This window comes from Cuculus canorus, chromosome 3 (genome assembly GCF_017976375.1).
Source record: "Cuculus canorus isolate bCucCan1 chromosome 3, bCucCan1.pri, whole genome shotgun sequence".
NCBI classification, from domain to species: Eukaryota; Metazoa; Chordata; class Aves; order Cuculiformes; family Cuculidae; genus Cuculus; species Cuculus canorus.
Genome location: NC_071403.1, coordinates 50838135 through 50861560, shown reverse-complemented (window position 1 = coordinate 50861560; position 23426 = coordinate 50838135). Strand labels below are relative to the sequence as shown.

General features: G+C 37.2%; 1 protein-coding gene across 1 annotated transcript in view; it reads left to right on the top strand.

Annotated features, from left to right (window-relative positions):
- ESR1 (estrogen receptor 1) overlaps positions 1–23426 on the top strand; it is a 173129-nt gene that overhangs the window by 64713 nt on the left and 84990 nt on the right. The window contains 2 exon segments of the mRNA XM_054062231.1: positions 3014–3184; positions 21841–22031. Coding sequence (XP_053918206.1) covers positions 3014–3184; positions 21841–22031 — 362 coding nt within the window.

The window sequence follows — 23426 nt, the reverse complement described above, 5'->3', positions numbered from 1 at the left end:
TAGAACATATAGGTTGAAAAGTATTTATAGCACTGTCTTGCCAAGCTTTGAGAAATATAATCCTAATTTTCATCTACAAGGTATCAACAAGAGAAAAAGCATGCCAATCCTGGAAATGGTGGTTCAACAGGATATTAAAAATCTGACAGCATTTAAATTAGGTTCATGGAGAAAGGTGGTGAGACGTAAATCAGTATAAAATAACATAACTGAAAGTTTTAATGGCAACACTATCAGAACCAAGGCAATTGTAAGAGGCAGATATTAAGAATGTCTGCCAGGCATATTGCAGCTTAAGGAGTATAACGTTGCTAAAGCAGGTTGCACATGGATAAGTTAAGTTACTGTTAATATTTCTTCTTGATCCAAGCAGTAAAAAAACCCCAAAGTGGAAATAAGTCTGATTCTGTGGAGAAATTTTTAAACACCCTGAAACAAAGCTCCAATTTATTTACAGGCAATTCTAGTAATATTGCTTGTTATTAAGTCTGGCTAAGTTCCTCTCTTTTTTTGGTTATTTATGTTGTTCATCTTTGGCTCATATTTTCAGTGCTGGATGATTATGTCAGGTAATTTTTTTTAACATTTTGACAATAAAGGGCTCAACTTTATAAGTATCATGAAGGGAAAACAAAATTTTTCTGTACTCTTGCAACCCCCCCTAATGTTTTCATTGGACAGCCTAGACACTGTTGTGTTATAGGTACAGTTCTGATATTTGGTAATGTGGGGATGCTATCAAATCACGTCTATTTTGGTTTGATTTTCCACAGGAAATGAACTCCTGAATCATCTCACTATTCACAGTGGGATTTTTTTTTCCTTTGATGGCTAGATTATATGAAATTTAATGTCTCATGCACCTCCATCACCTCTTAGTGATTGTATAGTGACTAGATTGTAGAAGTATCCTTCTCTGAAAAACCTGTGTGGTTGCTGCATTGCACGGTTGCTGCATTGTGTAGCTGCATGGCTTTTGATCAGGACTTTCTCTGCAATTATTACTGTGGGCTGAGGCAAGTTACTGAGACGTGAGAATTACAGAGTAATGTAAGTTTGAAGGGGTATCTGGAGATTGGTCAACATCCCACTGAAAGCAGGGCTAACTTCAAAGTTGGATAAGGTTCCTCAAGCACTTATCCAGTTGAATTTTGTAGATATCAAGGAATGGAGAGTCCACATCCATGCAGGATAATCTATCACAATGCTGAACCACTCTAGCTGTGAAAGACCTTTTTGTAATGTATAATGATGATATTCTTAGCTCAAAGTTGAGTCAGATGTTTCCTGTCCTTCCACTGTATGCCTCCAAGAAGAGTCTGGGTCCATCTCCTTTAAAATCTCTCATTATATGGTTGAAGACAACAATAAAATCCTGCCTTACCCTTTTCTTCTGAAGTCTAAACAAATTCAGTTCTCTCAGAATATCCTTATATGTCATTTGTTCCCGTCCCCTCCACATCTAAATGGCTATCCACTGGACTAACTCCAGTTTGTTAAAGACTCTTTTCAGCTTGTAAACCCCAAACTGGAAGCAGTCTTGCAAATGTCAAGGAGAGGGGAACAAGCTTTGCCCTCACCTTCCTGTCTGTTTATATTAGTACAGCCCAGGATGGGTTTGGCTGCCAGGGCACACTGCTGACTCCTGGTTGACTTGTCCACCAGGATCTGTTGATCATTCTTTGCAGAGGTGTTTTCTAGCCCCTTCTCTGTTTCTCCAGGGAATGATTTGATCCCAGGTGCATGGCTCTGCATTCCCAGGGTTGAACTCCATAAGACTCCTGTTAGGCCATTTCTCCACCCTTTTGAGGTTACTCTGATTGGCAGCTTTGCAGCATACCAACCACTCTGCACATGTCCCCTTCCTCCCTCAGTTTGGTACCATTCATTAACTAACTAGGGGAATGGTTTGCCCCTTCGTCTCTGTTCTTAATGAAATATTCATCTCAGTATTGATTGCACAGGAAGGTTATAGGTACCTGGCCAAATTTTTACCACTGGTAAAAGCCTGTTCAGACTAGCAGTCTGGACATTTTCCACTCCCCTTATAGTTTGTCTCTGCAGCCCATCTCTCACCAAGTTGGCTGCTACACTAGCCATGAGAAAAATGATCTCTCTCCTGGTTTTGTTATTCTTCTGTTTCATCTATGTTAGTTCTAAACAGTTTGGCAGAAGTCACACCAGTGAAATGCAGTAAAAGACTAAGCTCACAGGATGGAAAAATGAGATAAAGAGTAAATAAAGTTGAGGAATAGAATGGGGACAGTGAAGAAATCTAGTGGGTCTGATGAAGTAGAACTTTGAATCTCTGGTAGCCAGAACATGAATGAAGAAAAAAGAGAGTGCTCTGGTAGGTGAAAATATATATTGCATATAGACCTGGAAGAGTTTGGTGTGGACAAGAAAAGCAAAGCTGAAGGAGAAATTCCAGAAGAAGACTGAACTGGAGATAGAGTGGAATTTAAAGGTACTCAGGGACTGAGACTTGGACTAGGGACAGCAGCTATAAATAGGACTGAAGCAGAAGAAGTACATGGTGCAGAGCATGGGGAAATAAAAAGGCTGACAGGGAGAAAAGTGGAATATGGAGTTGGACTACGCCGAAAAATCTTCCTCCCAACAGATACGTGCAACTCTTGCATTTTATTCCTGTCCATTACAGATTTACCAAGAAGGTAGTAGATTAATCCAGCTGTTGGTCCCTTTAGTAGCCCAGCTGGCAGATGTTGATGTTGTAGGTATGATCTTCCATTATTCCTGAAACACCAACTGCCACTCAGAAGGACTCAATGAGATCCTTGTTTAGGTATTGATTCTTTAATTTCTTTAAAACCTTGGTATTTCTCATGCACTTAGAGAAAATACAGTAAAGTTACATCAGTGGGATTGTAACATCATCCTTCCCAAAGCTGAAGCATGCCAGAACTAAATTTGTGTGCATATCTCTTTCTCTCTCTCTCTCTACCCAATGTCCTAACGTGTGAAGTGAAGATACTACTGCTTTACCACACAGGACCCCTATGAATAAACAGTCATTGGTGTCTGTGAAGTGCCCAACTATTGTAATGAAGAGTGCTATTGAAAATCACATGTGGAAAATCGACAACACTTTCAGAGCAGACTTGAATAAGAAAGAAGACATGAGGCTACATATGAGCGAGGGTGAACACATCCAAAATATTGAGTAAGTGCTCAGCCAGCTAATATGATTTTGGAAACTAACAATAATATTACTAAACATAGTATTTGAAATAGGACGAAAATGGTTTACAGGCTTACTAAACATAGATACTCAGCGTTTTTCTAGGAACAAATACAACATAAATATATTTCTACTTCAGTCTTTGTATGGATTTGCATGTCCAGCTCCTTGAATTTATTTATTTTGTAGGTAGATAGGGGTTGACTTCACAGAAGCAAGGAGTTAATATGCCAGTTTTTCATGTTCTCTAATTTGCTTGTGACATGTACTCTGAGATATGACCCCCAGTTCATTGTATTCCTTACTTAAGATGAAGGATTTTTCTGGTTTCCTTTCAGCAAGACATTGGAGATCTTACTCTTCAGAGAGAGAAATGCATTTCAGCATAAAAATCAGTACATAAGCAAATATTAAATGCTGTCTGTACTCCCTTTTTTGAAAGGCATTTAAGAAAATTACCTAGGCTAAGACTTCTTTTTGAAGAAGATTGAAATGTTGCTGTATGGCTAACACTAGCTTCTTTATTATTTATTAAATAGCCACAGTAGATATCAATAGCTTCAAGTTGTATTCATATATGACCCATTTTCTGAATCCTACATGCCTTATTTCCTCTCTCTCTAATTCTCTTTATTGTCAACAAGTGTGGATCTATGCGGAAATGGCAAGCAACCTGAAAGCTGCATTACCTAAGAGACTGACCCAACTTCTGCACTGTACCTCCATGTTGTTCCTCAACTGAAACCCAAGAAAGTAGAGAAAAATAATTGTTTTGTTTATTACAGGGGAGATAGGGTAAGAAATAAATGATAACAGGTGTCCAGCAACTCCACTTCATGAATTATGACCAAAGTCAAGTTTAAGTCACATAGCAGGCTAAAATGAATGGACTCCGGAGGTGATCTCTGTAGGGTAGACCTAATACCAGATTGTTTGGAGAAAGACTCCTTATCCCAAAGGAATTCCTTAGGTCTGTGTCTGCCAACTATTTGGTCATTTGTTGATGACATCAAAGGGCAGATTTCAAGATGTAAGGACAAGATGTGCATCTTATGGACAACTCTGAATTCCAGATTAAAAGTCAGAGTTTTCATTTAAACTTTCTCTGTGTGTGAAAGTGATTCACCTTTTTTGTAAAAACTGAGGCTCCTTAAAAAGGATAATGTCACACATATTTTAGTCCAACTAGAATACGTCAAATAGAAATAACGTAAGAAATATGGATCTAATTGAAAGGATGTAATGCAGTACAGTTTTTATTAAATCTGAAATCACCAGTTTTACCATACATCTCAGTTGTCTCAGCACAGTCAAGGTTTTATGTACTGCATACTATGAATCATTATGTGGGAATCACTACAGAAATGCTTAGAACAGGTATTTCTACAATGTAGATGAATGGAATGTGCTGTCCAGGTGGGAACACCTAATTGAAGAGATGCTTTTATTCCTCAGGTTTCCATTTTGGTACTAACAACACTCTTAATTTCTTTGTCTGGTTAGTCCTCAGTAATGTTCTGACAACAATAGGTGTTCCTACCTTTAAATATATGTGCAGCTGCTGCATAGAAGGAACAAGTCTTGTACAAGATGCTACATTAAAAAAATAAATCGTTTTATACTTCCAGTTAGAGGTGCTGAAATAAGTTTAAAGTTCAGTATGGATTCAGATACACAGAAGATCTGATATTAAACCTCATATTAAGTTAGCTAAAGTGTAATAATGAACTAAATTAGCACCCTCCTACAGAAGAGTAATTTCTTTTGAATATGATTTTGCTTAGATCTAATCTATAATCCTATTTCAACTTTATTTTCTGACTAAATGAATTTGTCATGACAAGAACATACTGTATCCATGACAATCTGTGATTCATAAATTTAGCAAGGCTACCTTATTACATCCTTGTAATTACTACAGAGTATTTCTGAGGCAAATTTAAAGAGAAGTAAAATATTACATTAGGAATCTTGTTGATAAACTTGAAATTATGTGTTTTTGCCTAAAATAGTAAAAACAATTGCTTAAGCAAAAATTTGAGCCGGTTCAACTTCTTGTTTGAGAATATGTCCTTTTGCTTTTTGCATAGTATATTCCAAGGGGATTAGCTGAATTATTTCTGACAAGGTCAGAAAAATGTCTCCTGTCTCCCCAAACAATAAAGGACCCAAACCATTTGTTAGATAGTGTTTTGAATATTAATTAAATCGGATCTAACCCCAAACCTACTTGCAGGCACCTATATACATTGTAAATTCATCTAAGAGTTGATGGCATGTTGTGGTCAGTTCATTGCCGTGTGTCGGTAGAGCTGTATCATATCAGGGATGAGATGCTGTTTATATCTCTTTTCCTGTGTCATTGTCTCATCTCCTGACTCACTAGCAAGTGCAGCAATAAGCCTTTTCTTATGCAGCATGATGCAGAGTTACGTGCACTTCACTTTTCAGAGCCTGCTGCTCTGTGTGGGGTGTGTGCTTCAGATTGTGGAGCTGGAGAGGAGCTGAGCTCTTGGGAAGGAATGCAGAGGGTTCTCCAAGTTTTACCAGCAAGTGAAAATAGGGATCAAGACTATGTCTCATGTGGCAGTTCCCACTGGGTTTTGTGGAGCAGTGCTGAGGCTGGAGAATGAAGAGACATTTAAGACATTCTCAGTCAGAATTTCTGCACTCTTGGCTTAACTTTCTGTATTATTGAACTTCCCAAGATGACATGATGGAAAGTAATTTTGAATTCTATATTTGGCATCAGACTGATACTGATTAGAATTATCAAGTGAGGTGATCTGTAAATCCATACAAATATGTATGTGAAATCAAATGACTACTGTTTCAAGCTGGATATCTAATGCTAAATGCTTGAATTAAAAAATAAGTACCTGATATGCTAGATGGAGCTATATGAAGAAAGACAGTATGATTTTAAAACTGTTATTGATGTTTCAAAATATTTTTAAAATGTTTAGAACAAAATTAAAACCAAAACAGAAGTAAATAAAAGAACAGAGGCCTCTGGTCAATAATTCAAAAATGGACCCATTTGTTTTACAAAATACTTTCAACATACTTTTGAATACATGGACTATTTGAAAATCAAGCTTCAATTTTGATCTTATTTACTACAGTAAGCCTAGATGAAGAGCCAGTGTTATGTCCTAACCAGGTACTCATTCAGATCATATTCTGGAAGGAGAACATCTGAAGCAGTGCTGGAAAATTTTGGGACCATTTTGCTGCAAGAAAATGCAAAATATGTTAATTTGTTTTGATGACAAGAGAGCCTTAGCTGCAGGCTACTGCTCAGTCCTAACACCATGAGGGGCCAAGTCTGTTTCCCCAGATTCAGCCATCCTTTCCAGAGCAGAGATGAGGAGGGATGTGCTGCAGTTAGCTGCCAGTCTCAGCTCCACAGAGCTGCTGCTTTCTGTTTGAGGCTTGAGCTGGACTGTAGTAGCTTAATAGGTTTGTCGTGCCAAGCTCAGTGCAACATCCACTTCCGGCATTTGTCTGTTTGCAACAGAAAATATTTTGATTAGAAATAAGTAAATAAATGTTTTTTTCTGCCATAGGTAGCCATTAAAGAACACTATGCAACAAAGAGAAGTTGAAGCCTGGGTGGTTTTCTTTCATTTATAAGAATTGTGTATATCTGGAAAAGAAATAAAAGTTAAAATTCAGGAGGGGTTCCTTGTGTATGGTACACTGGTATTGTGTGTCCCAAGTGAACAGGTAACAATATATTTTTAAATGCCACGAGAGAAATGTTGCTGCTATGTCCATAATACTGTACATTTAATTCAGTGTGAATTTGTCTAATAGACTTCTTCCTTCCTTTGTAATTTATAGGGCAGGGAGCAATTACTGTCTACCAACAATAAAAAGTGAGAAGATTAATGCAGTGCTATACTGTGGCACCTCTGAAGCAATTGAGCTTATTCTCTGTTGCTGTGAGGAATAAAAAATAACACTAATAAATGACGTGAGTTTGTCAAAAAACCCACAACTTTTTAATGTCTTGGAACAAAGTTGTGACCAACACAAAAGGCAAGTGCATGGATTTCTCATAGACCTAATTTCTCATACATTTATGCATAAATTACCCCCCAAATATGTCAACAAGCGATTTTGCAAACACGTATTATGTGCAGCTGGCTACATGGATGAACTTTCTGCCTTTCATGAGCTGCGTTCTCCTTACTTACTATTGATTGCATAGCCAGCATATGCAAATTTATGTTTGGACATTATCTGAATGAATAACTACTTTAGGATGATTTAGATAATGTAGATATGTAAAACTTAAATAAAAATTATTTGGTTAGTACTGATGATTGAGACACCTGCATATGAGGAAAGACAAAAAAGATTGCACTCTGCAAGCAGGAAAGAGAAGATACAGGGGAATGAGGAAAAGAACACAGTCCAGTTTTTCAATCTGCTGTTTCAGTACTTTACACCCTTGTAATGTAACCATTGGTCTGAGCAACTGAAAGCTGCCACTGAGAGACTTTTTCCCCTGTCACTTTTCTGGTCATGATTCCTGTGGCTGCATTAGTAAGCCTATGTGACCATGTAGTTGGGATCTTTCCTTCTTCCCCCTGCATTTTCTGGCCTCCTCCCTTGCCTAAATTCTTGTGACTGTGTGTTGAACAGCATTAATTTACTACTCTGGGCCTAAGTGTCTATGGCCAGAAATGAGGGGAGAGGAAGACTGCCTGGTCTGGCACCAATTTGCAGATACTACTTGGAAATAAAAGGAAAATGACAGACTTTAATGTTAAGTTTTCAGAAGCGATGACTCGGGATTACTTAGAGAGGTGATGGACACTTGACTGTCCTTGGAGGGAAGGAGAGCTGTAGAATCTAAGAAATTTAAAATTAGACTGAAAATCAGTTTGGCAGGGGTGTCTTAAATAATACTCTTTAAAACTCTATTCAGGTTTTTTTTTATCAATTTCATTTTCTATTTCTTCCATTTTCAGCTATATTTTTAGCATATGTAATTTTCTGTTTCTGGAGGTCCTCCGTGACAAATGTAATAGATAAATTTTATTTCACTCCATGTCAACAAGGCCTAGCCTTAATAAAGCCAGCACACACGTAACAAGTAAGCTACTTGGCATTGTAGACTTTACTGCTCTATTTCAAACTATAACATGTTTATCACATGGTTTACTGTTCATTAATATTCAAAGAATGAATTGGAATGCAAAGCTGAATTCAGCACTTTCTAGAGGACAAGTATGAGTCAAGTACCTCAGTCACAGCAATGTTTCTCTTCAAACTACTCAGATTTTGTGAGGCTTCATATTTCTGTGCATCTGTCTTGCTCCAGTTTGACTGAAAGGACAACCTAAAGCATCCTACTTTGAGATCTGAGTCTTCCCTACTAGGGTCCAGACATCTCAAGACTGAAACTTGACATAATTTGTTACTAATTTCTCTTAACAGAGGAAGAAGAGAATATAACAAGCTACAAAGCACAGATATTCTTTTTGCCTGATTGCTCTAGAGTGCTGTGAACACTTTTAGCAGCCCAGCTCTGCAGATGAAATACAGACCTTCTTGTATGCAATGACTGATTGGTATGATGTATTTTCAGACGGGCTATTTGTTTGCCTTCTGTCATACTTTTGTCACCTGTCTTTTGATCAGTAATACTCAACCATGTGCTTTTGTCCCATTTTTTACACTTTTTATGCTTTCAAGCATATGACTTTCAAGTCATATTTGAATTTCTGGGATGCATACTCCTTGCACATGGGCATCAGCTAGGACTGATGCCTACGTCTTTTCAGATGTCAAGCAAGCGTTGCAGCAGAGCATGCTTTGTACATCCCTTGGACTGGTTTTCATCTGCTGCTGATAGTCCAGGATAGCCATGTCCTGCAAGATTTTTGATCTGCTTGTATTAGTGATACTAGTAGTTTGCTTTGATGAAAACGGCTTAAGTACAAATGGAACCGTGTGTTTTGGAACTATTTCTTTTTTTCACTGTGTCCTAGACTGTACTGTTAGTCCACAGACTGCAAAAGCTCTGTTCCTACAATTTACTGTTTTAGAGCAATAACAAGCACCTACAGATAAACCATGGCATTTGGGGCAAGCACACAAGCATGCAGGTATCAGATCTTCCCAAGTGCATCATTCCTGCCCTGCTGTCCATATCATGTCTTTGGGCTTGACACCTCTACCTTCTGACACCTCTGCATTTTTCCAGTAATCCTGCTAGCAGCTGGCAGAGACTGACTTGTAGATGTCCTGGGTGGAAATCTTTTAGGGAAAAGATTTTTGTCATTTCTCTGTGTTTTATATCAGTTGGTTCAAGAGGTCTGCGTGCACTCTGATGAACTTAGAAGCACTACTCTAAGTAGCCTTTTATTTTGCCAAGGTTTATTTTCCTGTGGCCTAGAGCCCTCTGATTTCTTGGTTGGAACCATATGTGGCTGTACAGTGTTTTGTTTCAAAAGGTCATTTTCAAATGCAGCGTACCTCTTATAGTTACATTTTCAGTTTAAAATATAATTTTAATGAAAAAAGGCCAATTGAAATGCTAGATTGGTTTAGATTGGAATTTTTGAAACAGTGTTATTTAAACTGTAATCTGTCATGCAATCTACGTTATTCTTTAACATTATTTCAAGGGTCATGTAAAAGAGAGCATTTATATCTTTCAAACAATTTTCTTTAAAAATGTCTTGCTTAACATTGGACATTGAAAGATTTTCCTAATAATTTTATGAAGCTTTGAGTAACTGGTTAAACTGCAGTCTTAATGCGTGCATCTGAAATATCTGGAAAGAGGGCTTGGCCAAGAATAAAAGGAACACGTGAACCCATAAAAGCCCTGTAAAGGCATGGTGAAGGAGGATTTATGACTGACTCTTGCATTTTTTGCTGGCATTTACCTTTGAAATAGTCTGGAGTTAAGTGTAAGAACCTGACAGCACTTCCTGAAACACTTTTTTCCATTCTATTGAGTGCATTTAACCTTTTTCTTTCAGATGACAGGACTGTGTTGTTAAATCTGAACATTAGGAAAGAAAAAAGAATCACCTAGTGACTGAGTAATTCTGCAGAAAGTTCACTAGGAACAGTGAAACCTGGAAAAAAAGACTTCTAGATGTGTTTTATTCTTATATAAAAGCACTACAAGTTTTTTACAAAAGCCATATTTTAATTCTAAGACTCATGTAAGAGGCGCAGTGGTGCAATTTTTCAGTTTAGTCTTTGAGGTTTAGCACAGCTCTAATGGAGACAAGAGTGACTGTATTTCTAAAAGTGTGAAAGCTGTAGAGGATACACCAGAGATTGTCAATTGAAGCTGGCCTTTTTTTTTTTTTTTTTTATGCTTCCAGCTTTCTAAATGTATTTTATTCTTCAGATTGTTTACACTAAAGTGAGATGTCCTGTGTCCACATTTCCAGAGTGTTTGCCCGCTGGGCCTTCCACTTTGACACACTTGTGGGCAGAGTTGATTGCCACACTCAGGCCCCTGTGGCTTCTATCCCAGAGCAACATAACCACACACCAAGTCAATACTGCTGCCAGAAAATCATATCTATGTGGTGCCCAGAGGCACATTGTCTGTCAGCAGTTTTTCCATCAAGTTTGGCATGCTTTTAAACAGTGGATTATTTCCCCAGATTATATCACTCTCCATACACCAGAGTCTGTAGGATTGCCTAACTGATGAGAGAGTGTCAGAAACAGATAGTGCCCAGGTAAAACCGTGCCTGGCAGGAGACAGAAATAGGAAGAGAAACACTCAGCAAGCTTGCTGGTCATTAGTTTGGATCCTGGGGCGTTGGATCGAATTATTTATTTCACTGCTGTTTTTCCTTGAAGCATAGAAAGTTCATCCAGTGATCAGGGATTCAAAAGATACACAGAAACATTACTTTGCAGAGATTTTGCTCCAAAGATAAAATAGTGCCATTAATGTTTAAACTAAGGTAAATGGTGTCTGCCAGTTCTTAAAACCAGCAGAGAACTGAAAACGGGCCACTTTAAATGTAACTGTGTAAGAGAATGTTTTTCTCATTCTGCTTACTGCAACAGAATCTGAAACATTAAACATTTCTCAAATTCACTAAGGGTCAGTGCAGCGCCCAGCCCCTGGGAAAGAGAAATCTAACGCACAGTAGCATAACTGGGGAATTACTAAGTAGAGAAAAGGACTGCAAATAAAAAATAACCTAAGGGATAGAGAAGATGATAAGCTAAATAGAAGTTAGCAGAGTAATCTTTTGCAGAAATGGCAGATTTTGTTCAGTGAACAGAAAAACAAATGAACAGGTCAATGTGGTGTTTTAGGAGAGACTGGCAAGGCTTCTTTGAGACATATGTGCCCACTAAGGGGTAAGTAAAGTTCTTCTAAGAGCAGAAAGAAGATGCGAGAATTAGAGAGGAAAATCTGGAAGGAAGGCTGGAGACTGAGGGGTGACATAGCAGGAACCTTACAAAGGTAAAATTTGTACTAAGAGGGCAGCAGCTGAATTGTTATCTGGGCTAATTGGAAAAAGCTGAGGACAAGTGAGTTTAATTACCAGCAGAGAGGACTTTGGCTGGACATTAGATAGTGAAGCAGCAAGCTGTCCACAGAGAGAGCCTTAATCACTGAAAATGTTGCAAGGGCAAGTTAAAATTAGTTCCCATGGGGCAGTCTTTGAAGCAATACTCTGTCCCTACTTTACTAGATGGTGGAGTATAGTGGTTGCGAGTATGTAATTTCTGTAGGTCTGCTTATGTCACTTTCAAATTGAGACTGCAGGACAGTTTGACTACTGGTAGAGTTTGGAGCGGCTTTTTACCCTGCTTAACACTGCAGAACTGTACCTATGGAAGCGTCTGTAGATAATTTTTGCTTATTATATACATGTTTATTTATTTGTAAATGTGTATTGAATGAGAAGAAATGTTTTGGTATTCAAATATTTTTCTGTGGGAAATTTTAAGAATCAGATTTCTGCAAAATGAAATTCCCACAGAAAGTACTTTTTCCTTGAAAATTAAAAAAAGATGAATTTTTCTGTCTGAACTTTTCCTTTTCAGAAACTAGATTTCTGTGTTGATTTCAATAGTCTTCAAAACATTAAGAAGAGGATAATGTTTTTCTTATTTCAGAAGTGAAATTCTGGCAAGAAATATTATGGCATTTATTACATATTATGGCTTGTTGCATAGTATGTCTCAGCTGGTTCTTCAAAGATCTTTTTCTGGCCCTCATTTTATCCTGTGGGCAGTGTTCTGGCATACAGAACTTGAGGGCTGCAATAGGAGTGGTTATTGTGATGAGGGTTTGCCTAATAAAATCTGCAGTCTTGGTCCAGGGAAGAGAAGGTATGAATCATATAAGGCAAGGCCCAATACATAACTGATAACCCAAAGTTTCAAAGGTATCGTAAAGAAAGCTTTATGATTTTATTTTAACCTTGAAATATTTTGATCATTTTTAGATTGACTTGCAACATCATAGTTTTTTTTTTGTTGATAGTTTATTGCACTTATAATGAGTGGCTCAGCACTGAATTTCAGAAATTTTAAGTTCAACCTTGGTAGAAAGAATTAAATTTTGACCTTTTATGATTAGAAATTGTACCTGGCCGACAAATGTCAGTATTAAGGTCCCTCAATCCTTCTTTAGTTACAAATGTCAGTATAAGCAGTGGAACTAGCGGAGCAGGTCAAAGGAAAGTCTGATTGCATGCTAAGGTTAACAGGAGCTAAGTAATCACGGCAAACTGGGTTACAAGGGTAGAAAGAGAGGCAGAAGAGTGCAGGATTCCTGTCCAGGATGCAAAGCAAATAGGTAGCATTAGAGAAAGAGGCAGAGCTTTGGATGAGTTGCTTGCAAGGAGTCTGGGCATGGGAGAAGGAGCCAGGCAGAGTCAGGCCAGGCACTGGAGCAGAAGACTTTGCCCTTTCTGAACAGAGAAACAGACTGGAAGGAAAACTCCAAAAAGTGGAGGCAAGTGTAAGAATGGGACAAGAGGATCTGAGTCAGTCAAACAAGAGCACTTGAAAAAGATCATCTGTAGGAGGACAGGGAAGACCTTCCTATTGACGGCAATAACAGAAAATGCTGTTTATTTACTAGCCTTTACTCCTTGTCCTAAACTGGAGTAGAGTAAATGATGCATGGTGTCATCACTATTTACAGCTTTTAGCAGGTATTACTGACATTATTCTTCTGTTGCTCAGTATTAAGCATGATCTCCTGCCATCACCCGCTGCGTTAGAGCAAGCGAGAGGTACACCAACATGTCCAAGCCCTGCTGTCTGTGACTATAAGTAAGAGGGAAAAAGATAACATTTTTGGTTTTCTATGTGTCATCGTTAGAAGGTGAGAATCTACATGCAGGAAAAACATTATTTGCAAACTTTTATTTTTAATAAGGCCAAATTAAGGTCTCCTGTGCAAACCTTTTTTCGTCCCTTTGCACCTCTGTGACTAGTATTATAATAATCATTTTCATAAGTATAAGGTGATCAAAAGTGGACTACCATTTCAATATATGAAAAGGATGAATTCTGGAATGTGTCATGCTTGAATAGCAAAATGTATCACTGTTCGTAAATTCTCTACTTATTTCTCACAAAGATCGGTAACTAAAATAAGTAATAAGGAAAAAAATTTAAGCAGTAGTATGTGAAGGCAGCTGATTGTTGGCCCGAAGAATTAAATTCTCTGTCTAATTCTGTCACAAATGCTTTTATGAAGTTCAGAAATAATTTAAATCAAACTCTTCACAAGTATTCTTGTGTTGTATTGTAATTTTCTTTGTGCTGAATGGAAGTCCTACAGTCTGATTTATGCAAGTGTTGAAAATTTACCCTTGCAATTGCAGACAAGGAAAGTAGTACTCTGAACATTCAAAGTGCTCTTTAGTGGTGGGCACTTAAAAAACTCTAGCTGCATATAATTCAGTATATACTTCTGACCGTAATCTCTCTCAGCCTCATCTTTTATCCTTTCAACTCACACGAGTATTGGAAAAATACATACATTAACACCTGTCAACTTCTAAAATGCTATAATGACATGGAAATGCTGAAAGGAAATTAACTCTGATGTTACAACTGAATTCAGATAGTGTGCTGATATTAAGGTGCTAGTCACTGAACAGTCAGGAAAAAAACCCCACGAACAGAATAGCTACTCATTTAACAAATTCTTTTTATCGTGTGCACTGATGAGCTGTTGCCCTGTGAAAAGAATGGTCATATAATTAAAAATAACAGGCATATGCACAGGAGAGATAAATGAAGGTTTCATTGCTTTTGCAAGGTGCAATAATTATATGTGCTATAAATAAAATCTTAATTTTCTTTTAATGTATATTCATATAAAACATGTGTCAGGGTAGTTTTACATTGCCCTTATGTACTGAAAGAAATTAGTAAACTGTGCAGAAAGAAAAAAAAACAAAACACAAAACCCCCACCAAAATCCCAACAGAAACTTGCAATTTCTTCTGTACTGTTTCAGTTCTGGGCTGCTTTGTGAGGTACAGCTACATCACCACTATTCACTTAACTCTAATGAAACTGACTCTATAAGCAAGTTGTAGTTTAGATATCAACAGCACTGAAAACCAGAATGAAACAGAACAAATTTCTCAGTATTTATTCCAGTGAGTTTTTAGTAAGATTTTAAATTTCAGACTCAATGAACTAACAAATTTTCCTCTCTTAAACCCACCTCCACCCCCCTGCTATCCCTAAAAAAAAAAGCTTCCACGTTTTTTCAGGGAGTTGGGCAAACTTCTATGTTGTCAAGGGGATCAGCTGCAAAATTATCAATGTGCATTTATAAACCATGGGAAAACGATCCCAGGACTGGAAGTATGGGAGAGGAAAATATTGAGAACATCTAAATTCAGATATTAAGCATATGAACAAAGAGCCTGGGGTCCCTTCCCTCCTGTCACTAGAAGCTCCAGAAAGGTGAGTGGAGATGCCACAGACCACACAGTGACGGTGCCTAGACAAACCTCTCTAGACTTTAATCTAGTCTGCAAATATTAGTGACAGATATGAGCAAACAATTAAATTTGTCAAAAATGAAGCTTTAAGAGACTGAAAAGATGTGCAAATTTATTCTGACTTCAGCAAATAGCTTTAGAGGAGATTTCACACTTGACATGATTTAATTTTGGCACATCCAAATATAGTATTTCGATCACTCATTTTAAAATTAACTAGAGTTTAGGATCAAGGAAGGTGATAAAACTAATGCCAAAGGAAATGTTTCATTTCATCTGGAATAAGAAGTTTTGATGACCTGGGAAGATATGCTTTTGTTTTCATGTTGGCAAGAACCTATTCTCCATGCTACCATTTCTTGGTCAGTACTGAGCTATTTTTCTGAAGTTATTTTACCTTAGTTACCAAAAAAAATTATTTTAGTCTAGTTCTAAAGAAAACATTCTTGTGTGCTTTGCATATAAAATTTTCTGATAAATTTTGAAATACTGTAAATAATTCAAGATTATTTTATTTATTCAACTTTTCATATGACTTAATTTCTTTTCATTTTTTTCTGAAATTTATCTCTTGTTAGGTTTCTTTTCTTTTTCTTTTCCTGCAGTGTGTCCTATCCATTTTCAGTTGATTTCCTTGCCATTTTTTTTCCTAGTTTGCCTTCACATATATCTTCTGTTATTTTTAAAGTAATTCTTCATATTGTCTCTCCTCATTCCTGTATGTTAGTTATTTTTTCACCTCATCCATTTACTGCACTAGCTTAGGGTCTTCTACACAGGCAGTCCTGCTTAGGAGTCACCACACTAACCTTGAAGAAGAGGAGATGTGAGCCAAGTCCTTGAAATCATAGAATGGTTTGGGTTGGGAGGGACCTTAAACACCACCTAGTTCCAAATCCCCTGCCATGGGCAGGGACACCTTGCACTAAACCAGCTTGCTCAAGGCACCATCCAGCCTGGCCTTGAACAATTCCAGGGAGGGGGCATCCACAGCTGCCCTTGGGAACCTGTTCCCATGCCTCACCACCCTCATTGTGAAGAATTTCCTCCTGAAGTCTAATCTAAATCTACCCCCTTCCAATTTAAAGCCATTCCCCCTCAGCCTATCACTACATGCCCTTGTAAGAAGTTCCTCCCCAGCTTTCTTATATTCCCCGCTTCAGGGGCTGAATGGTCACTATGAGATCTCCCCAGAGCCTTCTCTTCTCCAGGCTGAACAACCCAAACTCTCTCAGCCTGTACCATATGAGAGGTTCTCCAGCCCACTGGTCATCTTTGTGGCCCTCCTCTGGACCTATTCCAACAGATCCATATACTTCTTATGTTGGGGATTGCAGAACTGGACACAATACTCCTGCTGGAGTTCTCACGAGAACAGAATAGAGGGGCAGATTCACCTCCCTTGTCCTGCTGGCCACAAATGAACAAGATAAAGTGACTAGAGGAGCATTTCTCCAGCACGAAATTCTCTTCCTGCATTGCTGTCACATGGTTCAGGCAGGAGTTATCCAAGCGTCATTCTCCCTTGGTAGCATAGACAAAACTATCCTGTTTTGGGGAGGAAGAGAGCTTAGCTCTGTGGGTGAAACATGCTCAGAGTCATGGGTTAAGAATCACTCATAATCAGGCCTCATGGTGAGCCCCAGATGATCTTCATCACCAGCAGAGGATTAGCCAGGTGGGAATATTGGCCCCCAGTCCTGTTGCTGGAACCCACACTCATTGCTGTAGCCCAATTTGTGCCAACCTGCCAAGATCCCATCTAGTCTAAAACACCCTGTGATTCTGTCTATTTGATACACATATCTGTATAAGACTTTCTATCTCCATCATCAAGTTGTATTTAGCTTAATTACAGCCCTAGGCATTTTGGGATATTTGTTTTAAGCCAACATTTTCATTTGGATGGCATATGGGGTTTTTTTTCAGATTCATTTGAGCTACTTTCTGAGAGTACAGTGCTGAGGTGATTAACGTACTTGGCAATTTTCTGTTTATTTCTATACTTAGTCGTTTGTATTGCAGTACTTCTCCTTGAGACATCTTTTAAGTATTTTCAAGCATTTGATTATGCTCAAATCATCTTTAATAAATATTTTGCCCCATATGGAAATTCACATCTTAAAAGGAAGTTAATTAATTTCATGCTGAATAGTAGAATAGTGTTATAATAAGTCCAATGTGTGGAAAAACATTTGTGCTAGACCTTGACTGCACTTGAAATGGCCATTGGTTTTGAGGCTGTTTACACTTCCATCTATTCTGGTGAGAATGATTTAACAGCTGCAGATTAAAGTTTCTTGGATGAAAGTAAATTTAGAAAACTAGAATTTCTCAAGGTGTCTCATTTAACTGCTTAAATACCTATCTTAAGCCCTCCTATCTATGAAATCTCTTTATTTCAGATAAAGCTGAGGTTGTGAATAAATTGGGCCTTACCTCACTGTTGGGTAGATTGTGTACTGTGAGTTATCCGAAATTAATCCTGCCTGCCGTGATGTAAAAAACTGAGTTTGCATTACAAAACTGTAATTCCCTCATGTACACATTCTTTTTACTTTACAGTCAACATGGAGTTAATGATCAACAGATTCAGAGTTGCATGTCATGAGTGAAAGTTTAAAGTAAAGGTATCTTGTTTGCAAACACATTTATTGAAGAACAGACTTAGCATGACATAGGTGGAAAAGCATGAAAGAGAGTGTAGAAGACAAGTTTGTCCTGTTCCAAAGCACTTTCCATTTTATGTCTGCTGTGTCATTACATTTGGAAATGGGCAGTAAATTCTGAGGTTTTTTGCTTTCTAATCTGTTCTGTTTTGGTGGGGGCCTTGCAGGGAGGACTTTGGGATGTTCTTTCTTTTTGATTTGTGTTTCTCTTTGGTAAACATAGTTGACAAGAACTTTTGGTGTTTTGTTTTTTATTTTTTTTTGTTATTGTTTGCATAGATTACAAAGGAAATTGCAGAAAAGGTTCTGCTATTGTATTTTGGGAATGATGATCTTGCCAAAGTTAATAAAGTTGGGTTGGGTTGTGGCAATATGTTCTCCTGCAAGCTAGCCCTTGAAACCTAACTGAAAACTGGATGAAGATCATACTGTTATGCTTTGTCAGGACATAGCATTAGTGTCCTGTGATGCGCACTAACTAGCAGCTGATTTCTGGATGAAATTTGAGATGTTATTTCGATTTAGCAAGGTCTGTGTTATTAGGATACTCTTTTCCCAAAATAAAGATTTCCTCCTCACTTGTTTTAATAAGTACTACAGTTTATTTATTACCACCTTTCAGTTCCATTGTGTAAGTGGAAAGGGGTGACAGGCTGTTATTTCTGGGGAGGACTGGGCTAGGAGTATTTTGGTATTTTTGCTTTCCACTGTGGTTCACAAGAGCCTGAACAGGAAGGCCAGTCTGCAAAACCTTGCTCAAAGCGGTACTCGAGTGGCATTAATTTAGGGGTTGGGAGTGCGAGCCAGCAATGCCATCTTCGGATTAATTTTGGTTTTTGAAGGTCTGCATTACGGATCTGTAGCACTCTTTCAAAGTAAAAAGTTTGTGCGCAGGAAGGCAATGGAGGTCTAAGTCAATATGAAAAAATGTATGGACATTATGGGCAGGTGTGAGCTGTGGCAGTGCTCCCCAGTTTGTCTGTGATCCCTTGCAGCACGGATTGTGTATGTGCTTACGGGGAGCATCCTGTCTCATTTTTTCTGCCTACAGCCTCCCTATGAAAACATGGCCTTGTCCTGTCACTGAGGATCGACAGAACCCTGTGGGACAGACTCCTCGCAAGCAGCGTGGCCGAATATATTTCCCTTTACTAACCTTCCTTGTTACTAACTAACCTTGTTAGATTATTTTCTTATTTTCTTTGTAGTATATACTTTTCATGAGATTTACTCTCTGTTCCAGATAGAAAAATATTTTTTTTGTTTCAGGCTATTTTTCAGTCATTTATTCTAATTCTTAAATATAATTTTAATTAAAATGTGTTTGTGAACCTAATTGGTCTGAGTGAAGATAAATATTCAGCAAAGATGAAAATTTGAATAATATATACTGAATGATAATGTATTTTTCTGTATTACCTTACTCTATTTGGTTTTATCTATTAGTTGAAGTGTTTCCTTTTATATTCAGCTAGGAAACAAGGATGGTTTTAGGAAATGTGTGTATGTGGTGTCGGAAAATTGCTGCATGCCTACAAACACATGCAGTTGCTTTGGAACTTGAAGTTATTTTCCTTTTACTGTTTTTAAGGTGTTTTTTGTTTTTCTTTTTTGTAAAAGAAAACTTAGAATTTATAAAATTTTAATTTATCTCTACTTTTTATTGACAAAAATATATTTTTTTTGATCCTTGTGTAACATGTATATTTGTATGAGTTTTGAAAAAAAAACCCCAAGAAATTGTTAATATTTGTGAGGTGGTCATATATATCTAGCAAACAAGTAGATTGCTGTTAAAATTATTTTGACAGTTATTTACTTGCTAGATTTTTTTAGTTCAAATATTTAAAACATTCTTGAAGCTATATACACCCCAAAATAAATATTTTTTTTTTAAGAAATTGTTTTGAATTTAAAGTTATACTGAGAAGGTGGATTAGATGATCTAGCTGCAGGCACCAGTGAATGTAAGATGATGGAGAAGATAAGAAACAACAGCTTTGATCAGTGCTTAGCAGAAATAAAAAGTCAATTAGATGAGGCATTGGGATAAAGAAAATTCAAAGGAAAATTCAGGACCTAGAGAAGAACAAAAATCTACCTAGGTCAGGTGGGTTGGAAAAGCAGTTGCGTGAACAACGTACGCATTGTATCCATAACAATTTATGATGTTGCTTTCACCTTTTCACATTTTAACATCTAAAATATGCAAGACTTTTCTCTTTTCTTCCTTTCCTAGTTTGTTAAAATCATGTCAGAATTGTGACATTCTCCAGTTTTCCCATCTCACTAAAAAGTCAGACTTGTACCATGTCAGGACTTCATCACTTGCAGTTTCTTCTGTCTTGCACAGAATTCCCAGGGAAACAAAATATATTTAAATAAGTATTCAAAATTAGCTAGTATATAAGATTTCACAAAGAACTTTGGGTTTAAAAAACACAGTTTTCCTGGATGTTGTCTATAGCAGTTCATGCTATCTAACATGATAATTCCTCATGTTTTGCTAATGACTTATATTAATTCAAAGCTGTTAAAAAAAGATACTTTGTATTTGGAGACAGAAATCTTATATAAAAATCTCAAGGGGATGTTTGGAAGCATATGTGTGAGTGTCCAAGTGGCTTTGGCTGGTCAAAAAGCTTTTGGGCATTGAAACGGATTACAGCAGCAAATGTCAGGGAACTTTGGTTAAATGAAAGAGGATGGTTGAGCATATGTAGAGTAATCAGAAAGCTCTGAGGCAGAACTTGTTTGAGGCAGTAAAGTGCTATTGGTGCCAGATATCTTGGTTCATCAAAACAAAGGAAATTTCTGAGCTACTGGTGAAGGGAATTAGGCAAAATTAAGTATGTAGAAAGAAATCTATAGGAGAGACCCTCTTGTTTTTTAGGTTTGAAACCAAGATATGTTTGCTTGAGAAAATGTTTGGACTTTGGAGAGGTAAGGGCCACCTGTTTACTGACCAGCAATTAAAACATTCATAGTAACTGGGTAATTACAGTAAACATTAGGATCTTTCATGCTTTAGCTTGTGTGATAATGTTCACACCCAATTGTATTTGTCTCCCAGACAATTTGTAGTGCAGACTTTTACCAGAAAGCATGTTTTGCAAGAGCTGTTTGCCTTCCAGGTGCAATGCCAGAGTTCATTGCTGGTTCCCTCCGTAATTTCTTTTGTTTCTTAATATTGTTTACCATGTCGGCAGTGGCTATCCATAATAATCTCTTATCAGATTCACCAAACTTGAATTCATTGTCATTAACATTATACATTTCGGTTTTCTCTCAGCAGTTTACTGCACATGTCAATTATGTGCATGCCTAGTGTGTCTAGTAATATCTAGTATGTGTTTAGCAACATGTACATTAATAGAATGAACATTCTTTGGTAATAATTTTTAATATCTTGTGCCTTTTTATGTTGTACTAAACCCACATCTTTATTTTTATAAAAGTAGTACTGTAATGAGAATAGGGACAGTATTATGCAGTACTTCATCTTTGACAACGTAAAGAAAGTTTCCATATATAATTGGGCATTAATACTTGAAAATAGACTGCTTAATAATTTAAGTGACTTGCAAATTCAGGTGCATTTTTTGCCTCAGATTCTCAGACTTCCTAACGGTACTGCAGTCATGCTGAATCCTTTGGACAGAAGCAGTTACACAGAAAAAAGGTGTTGATTATTTTTGTTTTCCTCTGTAATTCCCTGAAAAATGTTTATTGATTTATCAAATAGCTTTTTAATTTTTCAAGGTAAAACTCTTAAAAACATCAGACTGATCTGTGTGAAAATCCCCTGTATTTTGCTGTTTCTGTACCTTTCCAACTAGAACAGGACAAAAGGTGATGAAAGATTGGGTTTTTTGTCCATCTGTCACTTCAAAACTAGATCTGCTCCTCTTCTATGATCTGCAGGAGTGGATAAGACTTAACTTCACTGAAAGAATTATGCTTGTTTTTTTGCTATCAACAGGCCAAGCTCTGATAACAGGCGCCACAGCATCCGAGAGAGGATGTCCAATACTAATGAGAAAGGGAGCTTGTCCATGGAGTCCACCAAGGAGACGCGGTATTGTGCTGTCTGCAATGACTATGCTTCAGGCTACCATTATGGGGTCTGGTCTTGTGAGGGCTGCAAAGCTTTTTTCAAAAGGAGTATTCAAGGTAATGAACTGTCAAAGTGAGTCACCTTTACTCTTTACTCTTCAGAAAACAGTGAAGCTACTCCAGATTAGAGTCTGAGGCCAGGACAATGACATTTGTTAGGTACTCGTTAGTAACTGCCGTGCTCTCCCATATATTTTTAGCTCTATATTCGGTGAATGCTTCTAAGAGGTATATAATATGTTGTTACTTAGTCCAAGATTAATGAGGGAAAGAATTTTTTCTTTAGGTTCTCCTTGGTTTAGGTATACCTGACCATGGAGACAGAATGAGAAATCTAATTTAAAAATCTGTATTGGATCAAGTTGACCACTGTGTACAAATATATCTGTTCTCTGTGATTGAGTTCTTATCCAAAACAATTTTTTTTGAGAATTCCCTGTCAGATAAAGATTAATTCATGTTGATTGATTTATTAATCTTAATTTAGTGCTCCATTAACAAGACAGTTAATCCAAATCTAAACTCTTTGAAGATTTGATATGTTTTCTGAGAACCAATACTGAAAAGGAATAGTTTCTTGATGAAATAGTATTTGTATCTGTCAGCAAAATAAGGGTTTGAACTATGCATAAAATGGTTTAATTCACAGTCATCATGGCTAAAAAGTACTGTGCTAGGTGTCCGATTGAATAAAGGGAATCTAACAGAAAAACTATTAATTACTGTGACAGCAAGGATTCTTGATTTCAATGCCTGTCACTCTGTGGAATGGATTTCAATAGCTCTTAAACTGAGTGAGAGGTAAGTATGATTCTATGGAAAATATGGATACTCTTCAGTATATAAGACTTATTTTGTAGGAGAAAATTAAACTAATTTCTTCCTTCCCAACTAGAAAACTAGCAAAGTGGTATGCTTTAGTTGGTTTTCTATGGTGTTTAAAATCCCCAGGAGATATATAGGCACAAAAAATCCTGTCACTCTTTTAAAAAAAATAAATATAGTGAGGAATATTTTTTACCTCATGTCACAAAGTGTGATTGTTGCCTGTTTTGTTGTATGACTACCACTGATGTGAGTTAAATAAGACTTCCAGCATTCACCTTGGAATTTTCCCTGACTTAAAGAAAAAAGCAGAAGATTGGCTGCAGGGTAGACATTCATGCAACAATTTAAATTTCAGTGATTAGTTAATAGTTACTTGTATTTCTGCTTCTCCAGACTCATCAAAATGATTTTCAGAAGAGAACTGTTACAGCCAGAGCTCAATAATAAGCAACACTGGAGGGAAAAGGGTGAAATATTTTTCTCTTATCATTTGAGGGATTTGCTTAAACTTGTGATATAGGGGAAAAAGCTCCCTTACTAACTGTTTTTCTTTATTTTTTCTGTTGAGTTCCTCCGATCAAATCAGAATTATTCCTAGAATTTTGAAAATCTGTCCATGTACTC